General features: G+C 27.6%; 1 protein-coding gene across 1 annotated transcript; it reads right to left on the reverse strand.

The window, feature by feature from the left end:
- Nucleotides 1-4753: 4753 nt before the first annotated feature.
- LOC111630495 (neurofilament heavy polypeptide-like) lies at nucleotides 4754-14876 on the reverse strand. The gene is made up of 5 exons (XM_023374604.1): nucleotides 14750-14876; nucleotides 14158-14668; nucleotides 11330-11443; nucleotides 8439-8497; nucleotides 4754-5234 (listed from the first exon to the last, which is right to left on the reverse strand). Exons 1-5 carry the CDS (start codon nucleotides 14756-14758, stop codon nucleotides 4995-4997), a joined length of 933 nt encoding a protein of 310 aa, XP_023230372.1. The 5' UTR covers nucleotides 14759-14876; the 3' UTR covers nucleotides 4754-4994.
- Nucleotides 14877-14922: the final 46 nt, after the last annotated feature.

Genomic DNA, 14922 nt, shown 5'->3' on the forward strand with positions numbered 1-14922 from the left:
TTAGGTTCTCCGAAGGCCATTGTAACGTTACCCTTTTAGCGAGAATGAGAACTAAATTCGATTTATACCACTTCATACTTTATCACTAGAAGACGATTCAAAACTACACATATTGTAGATAAAATCACCCTATAAATTTATAAGCGAAGGTAATTTGCAAATATTAATGCTTTTCTCATGGAGAACACATGCCAGTTATATATACAGAAGCATTACAAGTGGTGTATAATAGTCTATGTAAGGAATCGAGTTTAATTTTGCGCGCTGCAGACAAGAGTTCCAAGTCTACTTCGCTTATGTATACTATTAATTTAAAGTTTTGGAAATGGCAGATACATTACATTTTTTACTGTAAAAAATGTGCATTTTTCACGTAATGAAAAAAAGCTTTGCAGTCTGATGGTGGCAGCAAACGGTATGCAAGCAAACCAATGAGTCTGCTTTATATGAAACGAACTGTCATTGGCTTGCTTGCTTACTTAGCTGCTTGATAGTCAGATGTGATCATGTCTTCTTTCCTCTGCTAACGTTTAAGACACGTTAAGAATTTTGCAAAATGGATGAAATTTAATAAGAATGCTATGAGACGGATGAAATATTAAAATGTCCAATGATAGGTTTCCAAATTTCTCTACCGTTAAAGGACACACACTAATATTGCCTTGTTCGATACTTTCATTCTTGCAGTTTTCAAGAGAATAAACTTGAAAATGAACGAATGTTTCCTGAAATTTTTTCGTTCGGTTTCTCGTCACGCTCTTTCACAATGAAATCTATGGTACAGGCTATCTCCTGTATCATCTCACTATAACAAAATGAGGCTATATATTATATCTCTTGTAGTGTTGAGGACAATATTATAAAAAGTTACAAAGAAACAATAAAACTTTTTTACAGCTTGAATTTGAACTTTCGAAGTCCCGTTGGGCCAAGAGTAAAAACTTCATCCTGACGATCTCAGAACAGGTTTCTGGATGATGGTAACAGCTATGGGAAACGCGGGATCAAATCCGGATGGTCGAAAAACCCCAGGAATTTTTTAGGGTTTTTCGTATGGATATGTTAGGCCCAGTCCCTAATCATCCGTTCCACATTGTGGATCTGGCCGAACCCACGATGGGTATGTAAAACGGCCATCTTAGTGACCACAGGGCGGACAGTTAAAAGAAATTCGAATCCTCAAAAATTTTCTCGTGTGACAATCGACTAGGACATGTTGGCCCTATTTCTTTACACTCAGTTAACCATTATGGGACTAAATCCGTAGCAGATATGAAAAATACTCTTTTTGAGCCAACAGGGCGGATAATAATAAAAAAATTGTACTTGGAAATTATATTTCTTTTAGTAATAATGAACGGATGCATTTTCAAGGTGCAAGATTAATCTTTTCGTCCCGTTCACGTGAGACACCAACACATTAAATCATTAATCATAATTATAAATGAGTTTGAATCACAATGAGTTAGCCACCATGGGTACAAGCTAGAAAACAGTCATAATTTCTATGCTTTTGGGCTGCAAATCTTAGACTCGGACAAAAAAGATATTCTTGCAAACAAATTATTTTGAGATAAATGTCATTAGCATATCTAGTCATAAGTGAAATTCCTACTATAACTTGGCCAAATATTGAGTGCTATCTAAATATTCAACTGTATACTAATATAGCCTAAAACATTCATTCCATAGATTAACCTATATGGCAATTATTTCTTATAAATTTTCGCACGTTTAATGTCGCAAAATTATTACAAGCAGTGTTGTAATTATATTTAACCTATTTTTCAAATTACATCATGAAACGTGCAGTCTTCATTTCGGCAAATAGTGATTACGGTAATTATTAGGCCTACTGCTTATATTAACATTTTTTCTTCTTCGCGGTAATCAGTATTACGGAACATGATTTTAACCATTAAACACAATCACTAATTATCAACTGCCAATTACCCCATTACCATCTTTTATTTATTTCAAGCTTATGATGATGTATTTTTATGTAACTTTCCTACAATTTTCGGTAATGCCCTAACGTCGAAAACTAATGTAAATTGTTATATAATGGCTAAGAATTTAAACTAGTCCTAACAATATGCAATTTCTCTTAAATTTTATAAAGTAAATAATATAGGTTAGTAAAGTAATAATCTACAGCAGAGATAGGGTAAGTCCGATTAAGAGTTTGCCAATCAGTTAAGAAAAATAGCACGCACCTAAATATTAGCCTATCAAAGTTTATTCAATTATTTTATTAATTGTATTTTAAGATTATGAACTCGCTTTACCAGTGGTAGTTTAAAACCTTCCGAGGGCCTTATATACAGATTGGAGACTCTTCTACATAATTTTTATATCATGAACTAACTATGTCTAGTTGTAGCTTTAGAATTATTAATAAATTATGATATACAATTGCATTTAAAAAAAACTCTTTTCGCCCTGTGGGCACTAAGAGAGCCTCTTCTCAAGCCAATTTAGGATTCGGCCTGACATATCCTGACACACCACCCCCCAAAAATTCCTGGGGACTTTTCGACTCATTAGGATTCGATCCAGGGTCCCCCAGCCATCTCGACCGCTCAGCCTCTAAATGCACTATACAATTGTATTAGTAAAATTGATTTTTTTTAACTTCAGGGCCTCTAGGCATGAGTCTGAGTTGAGCAATCCAGCATTGTATTTTACACTTAATATCGACAGATCCCAGATATTCTGGCATTTTACGCACCTCTTTAGTGATCACTAACGTAGATAAACAGCAACTTTTCGAAATAAATTATTTCCTATTATTTTATCAAAAATCCAATCCGACATTTGATACCCTTTTCTCATCAATCCAATCCAATATCTGGTACAGAACACCCAGGAAATTCCTGCAGTTCTTTGCCCATTCGGATTTGGTCCTGGGTTTACAAGAATAATAAGCTAACACTCCAGCCATCCAGTTGTCTCAACCATCAACCAGCCTGTCAAAACTTTAAATATTTTGTATATATAATATATTTGAATGAATAAATGCCTAGCATTAATTTAGTTACCTAATTATTAACAAAGACTAAACTGCATTACCATACTGTTTTACTAGACATTTTAGTTTTCAATAATCTTATATGCTAGTGTTTCCTAATACAAGAATGGAGCAGATATACTAATCTTAAATGTATCACTCTGCCCTAGTAACTAACTAATAATAAAATGTAATGTTGGAATTTTTGAAAAATAACTTGGAAAAAGGTTTTTCCAAGTTATTTTTCAAAAATTGAATTTTCTATTTTATAATCTCAAATATGTTATAATCTATAGGCATTTGAAATTTCTAAGTTTAAACACAATTTTCTTAATTTCTATATACCTTATATTCTTTCTATTTGGTGATTATAAGAAACTATTTTTTTTTGCATAGGTAGACTAATGAAGTCGTCTCCATTATTATTGTGGAAGATTGCAAATTGATTTTTCATTTAATGGTATATGAATTTATAAATTAATTCTAATTACTTGCATCATATCAAAAAACTCAAATTATATTTTTCTACTTATATCAGTGTATTAGGGAAATTTTAGAAAGTGACTTCCTAAAACTTTGAAAATCTGGATCCAGAACCAAAACTAAACCAGTCTCATACATTCCATAATTACCAAATAAGATTTTTGTAAGTTTTCATTGATTTTTAGAAGCGATTCTGCTGATTCATTGATCAACAGACAACTGCTGAGCCTTAGGATCAGAAGTCTGTTTAATTAATTTTAAATTATAATTTTTGTGTAAGATTGCTATCAAAGTTTTCTTTTAGTAAAACTTTTTATCAACTGATTAAGATTATATTTCAGTTAAATAAAAATTTAGAAAAACTAACCTTTTAATTTGGTACAAAAATCAATACTACTTTCATATCAATATCATGATATAGTATATCATAAAATTATAATTTATTATTATAAAAATCCTAAATCAATTGTGATATATTCATTTTAACATTTTAATCAAATTAAGTGGCATATCTGCATTCAGACAAATATCACAACATATCCATTACAAAATATCAAATATCTTAACTGCATTTCAGTCAGTGATGAGATTTAAAACATTTCTATATCAACCTAATATTATAAATCAAATTTTAAAAGTTATAAATAATCAGTGTACTAATTAGTGGCAACCTGTGAGCCATGGTCTGCTGATCTGCAGTTTCTGGGGAAAAAATTGTTTAATACAGTATTATGTTTTCTTTTCTGAAAACTCTGCAGACTGGTCATAAGTCAATAATTATCAATAGAATATTTATCATGTTTTCAAAAGTACATATAATATTGATAATTATACATTATTATAATATATACAGAAAATTAAATATACACACTATTATGCAGAGATGATGGAACACAGTAATATGACAACATTATGACACTATCCTGACACATTACCACATTAACTACTTTCAGAAGAATGATTAGAGAACCAAATCTTCTCAAGTACTGTCAAAAGAGTTTCCGACTTTCAATCCCAAGAATAATATTTAGATTATATTTTATAACATAGTATTATAAATACTTATATTCTAATGCACAGTCTATTAAACTGGTCAAACTCAATAAAGTATGAAGAAACAAGAAAGAAAATAAATACTGTAAAATCTGTAATTAATTAATATATATACATATATTAATTAATTATAATATTGTAACAAATTCATTATAAGTATTATAATGAATATATATATATAACATAAAAATCCTGTGATAAAATTTTTTACTAATACTGTTTAATTGCTATATTGTTACTTTGGAATAAATAGATAAGAAATGAAATGATTTTTTCATCATTGGTATATATAGGAATGAATATTATATTTATTCTTTTTTCTAATATTACGATAAAATGAACTATTTAAATGAAAATAAACATGACAGAAGAATATATTAAAAGAACTGTACAAATGAATAATGTTCACATTCAAAACAAAACAAAAAACAATAATTCATCAATCAATTCATTGTATTTTGCATTCCTCTTGGTTGCCTTCGTCTGTTGATTCTGAAGAAAGTTCAGATTGTTTCTCATCCAACTTCTTCAAGTTTGAAGACTTGGAACAAGTAGCTTTAAGTTCACTTTGTTTGTTAAGAGGAGGAAAGAGAGGTTTCTTAGAAAGCTCTGGTGGTGGTCCTTTACTCAATCCTCTTGTTATAGGAAGCTTATTTAAAGTTTTCAGTTTTTTATTTACAGGTGAATCCTAAATTAAAAGAAAAAATAAATAGTTTTTAAGGTAATTTCAGAACTAATAATTATAACTTTAAAAAAGTTACTGTATAAGTACTGTATTATAAGTAAAAATGATATTAATTTAAATCAATTTTTTCCAATCAGATTGCGACTTCTATCACAAAATGTATATGTGTGCAAGAAAAAACTATATTTCAACTGATCAAAATTTCTTTTTAAATTAAAACAAATATGAAACTTTTTTATATTTTACCATTCAAAAGTATGAAACAGGTTCTGTGACTCAGTTTCTTTCACAAGTTATATAGCCATGAAAAATGAAAGTAATATCCTTGACAATGTAATGAGTTCTGTCTGTTAGAAATAAGTCAGTAAAGGTTGGAAAATATTGATTTACATATACTTTACAAATATATACAGATATAAACAGATTACGTAAGAGACGCAAAAATAGAACTTGCACACGTGTTCGAGATGTCTTAGTGATGGTGATACCGCAATGCCATTCACTAGACCCTACTACCTAGATCCCTAGGAAAAGAATTACGTAATACTATGAGAATAACACCCTTCTGTTTCCAGAGTTTCCGAANCTTTATACATATAAATTGTATTCTGCCTATGTTTATATTGTAAATATAAGTACATTTGAGTCAACAAAAAAAAAAAGGACAAAATAAACAAACCTTTTGACCTTTTGAGCATTTTGCTTACTGACTGCTTCACTTCTTTTACTACATTCATTCTGTGGACCTAATTATTATTACATATAACTTTACAAATATATACAGATATAAACAGATTATATGTAATTATGCAGTGCAAATAACAGCTAATGATTTTTTTCAGACAAAAATAAAAATAAAAATGTATTAATTAAACTAATAAAAAAAACAAACAATAACCATTATAAGAAATTAAAACCCAGTGAACACAAAACACAAAAAAATTAATGTCTCAAAACATTCAAAAACTATTGCATTTTGAATGATTGAACCAAAACAAAATAAACATTTAAATATTCTCAATCAAATCTCTTTGGCTGATTGACTGAGAACACTGCTTTACAAAATCCACCCAATAGTTCTATTAATTGATAAATATTTTTTTCTTTTAAACATTTTAATAAAGTTTACTGATTTATGAGTTCTCATTTCCTTAGTCTCCATAACTACAGATTAATAAGCATATCAAAATCAATTTTACATTTTTATCAGGACTCAACAAGAGAAATAAAGATTAAGAGATGCTATTAGTTTGGCATCTCTTGTTGACTCCTGATGACAGTTATATAACCAAAAAAGTGCTTTGATTTCTAAAAACTTTTTACCAAAAAAAAAAAATTTTGAATTGGATTCATATTTAAGGAACTTTCTTATCAAGTTTATTATTCATATCAAATCTATGATAAGGATAAAATTTATATATTTAGAGAAAACTTAATTACTGATGCAAACAGAATTCATTATATTTTGTTTTTCAATGAAGTTTGAAGTTTTAGACTTTTTATTTACAGAATTCTGAATTAAAAATTTTAAAAATATAGTTCCTCTTTCCAGAAAATCATCCAGACATCCAAGGTAAAGTAAGAAATTTTGATTTTTTACAATAGCTAACTCCTGCTATTGTAAAAATTTCAAAATATAAAATGAAATCTTACAGATAATTTGAATTATGGATTTCATTCTTTATTTCTCTCTATTGAAAATCAGTCCATCCACAAGAGATAAAACTAAGGCCAAATCATACAACATTAGTATGTTATGACTTATTAAACCAATCCATGTTTTATGAACTTCTATGAAATATTTTAAATACATCTCAATTAATTTTAATGTGTCATTTCTATTTTACTTGTTCTTGATGAAATCATATCTAAAATTTTACAATTCTGAAGATGTAATAGCAAGCTTCAATAACATTATTGTAAAAATTTCACTTTTATGGTTCAACCATCACAATTGCAAAAATATATAATTTGAGAATAAACTAAAAATGAGGTAATGTGAATATCTAGTACATATTTAATCTTACTTCTTGGGTGGTAAATTGGTAGTAAATACACTTTCATTCAGAGAATATTGTTTATAGACTTTTATTCAGTGGACTTTATGCTGGATCTGTGACTACCAAAATGGGATGGATAAAAAATTTTCAAGTAACAACAAAATCTGCAATTGATTGATATTGCTTTTAAGTGAAAAGCAAGTTCTTAATCTTAAAATAATAGGTGCTTTGCCTCCATGGCTGCCTACAGCAGCCCAACTCCCTGCTCACTTTGCCCACTTGTTCTAAATATAGATTATTCATTAAAAAAATTTTAATATATATGCTTTCATCTGTCTGATTCCAAATGAGGATTCTGTAACATAAATTCAGCTTGGATCCATTTTAAAATGTACCTCCACACTCAAAATTAATTAAAAACACTCAGTTTTTATTCAATCATATAAAATAAACAAACTTTCCAGATTTTCCTCATCAAGATCAAACATAGAACCTTCAAATTCCAGAACAAAAATTATTTTTTTTTTTTCAAACTGGTCAAACATCAGGATTTTTTGAATGTTCCAGGATAAAAATATTCCAATACCATAGTTAACTTTTCTCACTTATCATACAGGTTGCCAATTTATTTCCAGTATAGACTATTCATAATAAATATTTCACAATGATTCAACACCCTCACTTCATTCTCTTAGCCCTACATCCCATCTCCATTCACTTTGTTCACTTGTTAAAAAATTTCACAACAATTCATTGATTCCAAAGTGCTGCTGTTTGTATTTTGTTTTTCCATGACAAAAAAATGTGATAATTTTAGGTTAAGCATTTTATATACATAGAGTAGATATAACTGAAGTATAAATTGGTAATAAATAGGAGAAAATCTTTTTTAATGTTGGATTTAGATATACAGGTTATATACTAGTTTTACTTTAAATCCTGTGCTAAAATTTCGTGATTCTGTTTTATAAGGTGCATGCTATTATTCATTACTGATCTATTTTTTTTCATTACTAAAAAAGTAGTCCTACATGATTTTCTTAGGATTATTTGCCATTGAAAAAATTTGTAGAATATTAAAATCCTGTTTTCTTTGGAAATTAATGTTTTCTTTCTTTATACATATAAATTGTATTCTGCCTATGTTTATATTGTAAATATAAGTACATTTGAGTCAACAAAAAAAAAAAGGACAAAATAAACAAACCTTTTGAGCATTTTGCTTACTGACTGCTTCACTTCTTTTACTACATTCATTCTGTGGACCTAATTATTATTACATATAAAGATTAGTATAACAGTTATAATCATTATTATACATATTATATATACTGTAAATAAAAATAATAATAATTAAATTACATTCTGTACATTTAACAACCAGGTGATCAAATGAAATGAGGATTTGCAAGATACACCACAAGTCATGAGTCAGACAGACTTGGTAAGCTGGTCATGCTTATTACTGCTCTGCTAAGCACCACAAGAAACACTCAAATTTTGAATATTTATTTATTTACTTTTGACTTGAGAGGCAACGTTTAAAACTGTAAATTAAAAAAAGCTAAATTCAAAGACAATCCTTAATTTATTAGGCCTAAATTTGATTCTTTTCATAGTTTTATAAACAGATTCATAAGATAATCCTATCTGTTGAGATAAATATTAAAGATTTTGTGGGACTTGTTTCATAATATATCCAAACGTCTTTTTTTCAAAAACTTTTTGTTTACAACAAGTCTTTCTTACACTCAAGTTCCACTGACCACCATTTATTAAAAACTTTTATCAGCACAAATGATTTGGAATATTTTCACATAAACTGTCACTTTAATAACGCTTTTTCTTTATGTAACTTTCCATAATAAAAGATTCCTGTTAGTACATACGGCGTATCCAATTATTGCAGCATTTAATTTAATTAAATAAATGTTAAATAATATGGGTTAACACTATGCTTTGACAAATAAGTCAGCAAAGTAACTGACACACAATATTATCAAACTCCTCATGCTATTTTTTGCAAGTCTTCCTTTCATTTGATCATCTAGTTTATTTAGTTGAAAAATTCATGTATCCAGATTATAACAATACAAGTATCCCTCACATAACACAGCACACCTGCAACATGATTTTGATCTCACAAAGCTCAAGAATTGGGGAAAATCTCCATACAAAACATCACAATTTTTAAGTGCAAACACAGTTATTCGATATTTTTTATATATTTTATTCAAGCAAGCATGCGTGTTGTATCATATGACATATTTGTCCACAAATTTTAGAATATTGAAATTTTACTGTTGTTTCATGCTTTTTGTGTAGTTTTCTTTAATGAGAACTAATTGTACAATTTTTCTTCTTCTTTGTCCTAGCTTCCCATGAACCAGGTATTGCTGTCAATGGTGATAGTGCTCTAAATGAACTCAAAAGACTGCTGTGTTTTATTTTTATGATAAAATCAAAAGTTAATACATAAAAAAATTTAAGTTTTAAAGTTTTATTAGGTAAATACATGTAAATAAAAATATCAGATTTTATGAAAAAATGTAGCGAAAAAAATCAAGATGTAGCCAATACTTCAGACTAAGGTCAACAGGAAAACTCAGATGATGATATTTTGTCAAAAAGAAAATGTCCTTGTTTAACAGTGTTTAGCAGTGAAGAAAAAAAATTATTAGCATGCAATACATTTGATTGTGATTGTTAGTTATTTATTGATTGCTTTAATAAACATATTTCTCTTAATTACAAAACAGAATAGTATATTTTTACTAATTTTGTACCTAACCCTAACCCTATATTTTATACTAATCCTTTGTTTCATATAGCATAGATTTGTATAGCAAACCTTATTAATAATTTTGAAACCTAACTACTGTGTTATACTGTATGGGGATATATTTTTTTTTTTGTCAAAATTTGGAAATGAGCAATAGTTTCAACTAGTCTAATGCTTAAAAATTACACAGTTTAGTAATAGAACTTATAAGAAATAAAACTATATACAATAAATGCATCTTATTTTGATTATCCATAGATATGGTTGAAATGCTGGTATTTTTATTTAAACTGCATCCTAAATTAATTAAAACAAAAAGTACCTGCCATATTTATTTTGATTTCTTGTAAGTTTTATTGCTAAGTTGTATAATTTTTAAGTGTTAGACTGGTTAAAGCTGTGTTTGTTCCTAAATTTAATAAAATTTTTTGATGATAATCATTTTAAAGATCTACAGAGACAAAATAAATGGAATGACACCAGCATAGATACTAATATATAATTAAAAGTTTAAAATTTATCTTTATATTAATTTACATATTAAAAAGTAACAGGAAAAATTTGACAAGTTTTTAAATCTGTTTATATTTTATTTGAAAGCATTTGTTAACAAAATCTTTATATAAATACTTATAATCATTACATGACTTTTTAAATCTCTTTTTACCCTGCCAGTACTAAAAAGGCCATTTTACCATGTCCATTATACATTCAGTCAAATCATGATGGTGAGGGACAGATTCCAATGTATCCAAGACATACCATTAAAGAAAGATTCCAGAGGTTCTAGATCAGGTTCTCATGTAGCAACAGGCTAATATCTTTACTGCTTTAGTCATCTGGTCATCAATGTGTTAAATCTCAATCTTTCTACATTTATTGAAGATTTTGCAAATTTTATATATTTTGTTTTTTTTTTCCCTTTTCATTGATATTCTTAAATACTTTATTCCTTTATCACTTTTAAAAGAATCAAATATCAAAACTGAAAAATTAAATAAGTTGTAAAATGGTAAAACTGAACTTATGATAAACAAAGCCTTTCTTGGGTATTTTTATAAGTTTGATCAAGAGTTAATGAATTCAAGGTACAGTATATGAATGCTAACTTTGAACATGATTATGTATAAGTGCACTAAAAAATGCTTTTTAGTACAATTTTTTCTTGCAATTTTTTTAAAAAATTGCAAGAAAAATTTTCTAGAAATTGCAAGCACAGCAATAGCAAAAAATTTAATATAGGAACAATGTATTATAAACTATAAATTCATAAATTTATTTTCACACTTATAATAATAGTAATAATAATAATTTACATTTATTTTCTTTAGTTTCTTTATCATCTGAACAGCTATCTTTTATTTTGTTATATGTACGTTTCTCCACAGGAGGTTGTATTTGAGTTCTCTTTGATGTTCTAGTATTTATCTCTGAAACAATATAAAAATAATATATCAATTTAAAAATTTAATAATTTTTGTAATAATCACAAACTGTAAGTCTATATAGTTAACTTACATTTAGATTTCAAAATATTTAAATAAAATCTATCTAAAAACTTTGCTGAAATATGAATTGGAAATTCAATGTGTCATTGTAATATAAAATGAAACATAACATTAGTAAAATATACAATTAACTCATTACATTTTAATTAAAAATACTGATGTATTTTAAAACATTTATTTCATAAAATATTCCTACTCTTGAACTCATGAGATGTTGAAAAGAGAAGAGAGCTATGTTTTACTAATATACAATTGTTATCGAAGTTCATTGAGAGAGAGAGAGGACAAAATCTCAAACTCTATCTGTTGCCTATTAGAAAAGATCCATTGTGAGAGTATATTTCATCATTATACTCTATTTTATCAAATTAAAGTTTTTTTACATTACTTTTTAAACTCTTAATAATTTAATATAATCGTAAAAAATAAAGGGTTAAACAAGTAACTAAAATTATAACAAAAAGTATATTTTCCTTATATATTTTTATAGCTGAATGAGAAGCTAAGATTTTGCTTGTTAGGGATTAGTGATTAATTTTAATTTGTCTAATTCTATTATTACCTAAAATTCTCATGGCTTGTAAAAAAAATACAGTTCAATTAACATGTACAACTATATAACATTAGACCCAATATATAGCAAATTATTCTAACTGATATTTAGCAGATAATTTAATATCTGCTAAATATCAGTTAATGCTAAATATCTTTCAATTTCATTAATAGCAATCTTAATCTTTCTCATCTATATGAAGTACTAGCTGTTACCCGCAACTTCGTCCGCGGAGGTTTTGCAAGCAAACCCCATTTACATTCAATATTTCAATAACCATAGTAATTGTCATATAACACCTACCGCTGAAGAGAATTGCCGAGAATCAAACAAACTATCTTCAATTTCATCAATTTTCTGGAATGTTTACAATCGTTCTATAATCGAACCAATATGCAATAACAAATTTGAATTTAAAACGGATCGAACATTTTTAATTAAAATCGAAATAGATAAAAATATTTATAACAATGTCTGAAATGTTATCAATTTAATACACCTAAGTACTCAATGAAGACTAAACGTAATTGAAAACAAAAAATCATATCTAAAATAGTACAGTAGAAGCCATTTTCTGGTTAAGCCTTAATGCTCTACCTCTCCCCCCGCGGGGAAATTTTGAAAAATCCTTTCTTAATGTGAATTTCCATGACACTCCCTACTAAAACGCATATAAAAAGAAAAAAATTGCATTTAAAATGGTACAGTAAAAACCATTTTTACAGTTAACACTTAATGCTCTCCCTCTCCCCCCACTTGGGAATTTTGAAAAATCCCTTCTTAGTGTGCGTTTTCATGACGTACCCTAACTGTGTACCAAATTTCACCTCTCTAGGTCCAGCAGTTTGCTCTGGGCAATGATGAATCAGTCAGTGAGTCAGTCAGTCAGGACAAGCAATTTTATATATATAGATTAAAAATCTAAAAAAATGCACCTATAATATTTAAAATTTTTAAAGATCTGCAGATTATTTGTCTAAATTTACTATGTATGATGCATTTTCATATTTCTATCGGTTGTATTAATTTAAAGATGTATACTGTAGTTGGTGTTCAAACAAAAACATTAATGGAATGAATGATGATGTCTGATAATGTTTCACATTATCACAAAGATATTCATTTATAAAATTAATATATTTTAAGTGTTATTAACAAAATCATGTTCACTATCACATGAGTATCATAGTTAACATTACTAAGCAAACAATGATTAATAACATTGAAATACATATTAGTTTATAATATAATAAATGGTATAAGAAATTATATTGTAAACATTACTATTAAGTTGTTTCTTTTATATTGTAAATCAATAGTTTTCAAATAATACTAAATTTTTAAACTAGTTTTTGTTGAGCTTAAAATTATGTAAGATATAATTGAATGTGCAACGAGTTTTGGAGATTTAACAAGAGAATCACAGGAACGAACTAGAAAAACACACTCTCTCTTAATGCCAGGAACAAACATGCATAAAATGGTATAACTAAGAATGAGCATAACATTTTTTTAAAACTTAAAATTGAACAGAATTTTCTACTTTTTATGTACTAAAAACATTTCTGTCAGTATCCAGCCAATAGGCAAAGTCTTTTGTGGTGATATCAATGTCACTAGTTAAATGATGTGTTTCTATAGGCATAATAGCAGCAAATAATGTAACTAGTGTAGAAGAGAAATGCAGAAATCAAATAATAGGGATTATATTATTATATGATAATAAATATATAATATCCCTATTATATATTTATTAACATGTAAATAGGGATTATATTGAATATATTCAATATAATCCCTATTTACATGATAATAAACATAATATGTATAAACACAATCTGTTTAAGTAGTGTATATACACAAGGAAAAATGATATTTGTGTGCAAATGTGTAAGTGTATGCACACATTTGGGTTTTTGAAAGTAAGAACTGAAAGTACAATTTTGTTTGTTTCTGTCACTTAATTTTACAAATGTTCTTGACTAAATTAAAACTAAACTGGATAAAGAAAGCATTACTCTGTTTTACATGATATTATAATTCTTTATAATATATTATTATTTTTTTACTTTATTATACTTACTAGAAGTATTCATTTTCTTTTCTTCAGCTATAGGCTGAGAATGTTTCACTGGAGGAAAATATGAACATTTTAACTTCTCTGTCTTCAAATTCATTGAAGGGGACACATTTTCACTACTGACTTTTTGCTGGGGTGATTTTGCTGGGGTAACATTCTTCTTGGGTGTGATTTTTCTTTTTAAATCACTCTTTGATTCTGGAGTTCTACTCTTAGATTTACAACTTTTAGAAGAAAGTTGCAATTCCTCTTCTAGATCACTTTCCTCTTCTTCATTAAGGTAATTATCCCGTTCTAACAAATTATCTTCTTGATCAATATTTTGAGTATTTTTTTTCTTTTCTTCTTTTAAATCTTCTTCACACATATTTAATTTTAATTTTAACCAGTCATACTTTTCATACAAAATGTCCACTTCTTGTAATGATTTACAATAATTCAATCTAACCTGAGATAATTCAGTTTCTTTATCTTGCAATTCTTTAGAAGTGTCTTTTAATTGAGCTGTCATGTTCTACATCAACATATTTTACATTAAAAATTTATAATTATTTTATTTTATTTCAAAAAATCGAGGAAGAAAAAATATCCTTACTTGAATCATTTCATTTAGATTAGAATCATCAGTTTTCTTAAATTCATGCAACTCTTTTTCTATTTGCTGGAAAGAAGACTGGAGAGACAAAAGTTCAGTCTCAAGAGATTTATTTTTTTCTTCTAATTCAAGCTAAAAATAATTAAAAACATAATAAATAAAAGTCAAAACAA

Source organism: Centruroides sculpturatus, unplaced genomic scaffold (assembly GCF_000671375.1).
Source record: "Centruroides sculpturatus isolate CEXI.00-Female unplaced genomic scaffold, Cexi_2.0 scaffold554, whole genome shotgun sequence".
NCBI classification, from domain to species: domain Eukaryota; kingdom Metazoa; phylum Arthropoda; class Arachnida; order Scorpiones; family Buthidae; genus Centruroides; species Centruroides sculpturatus.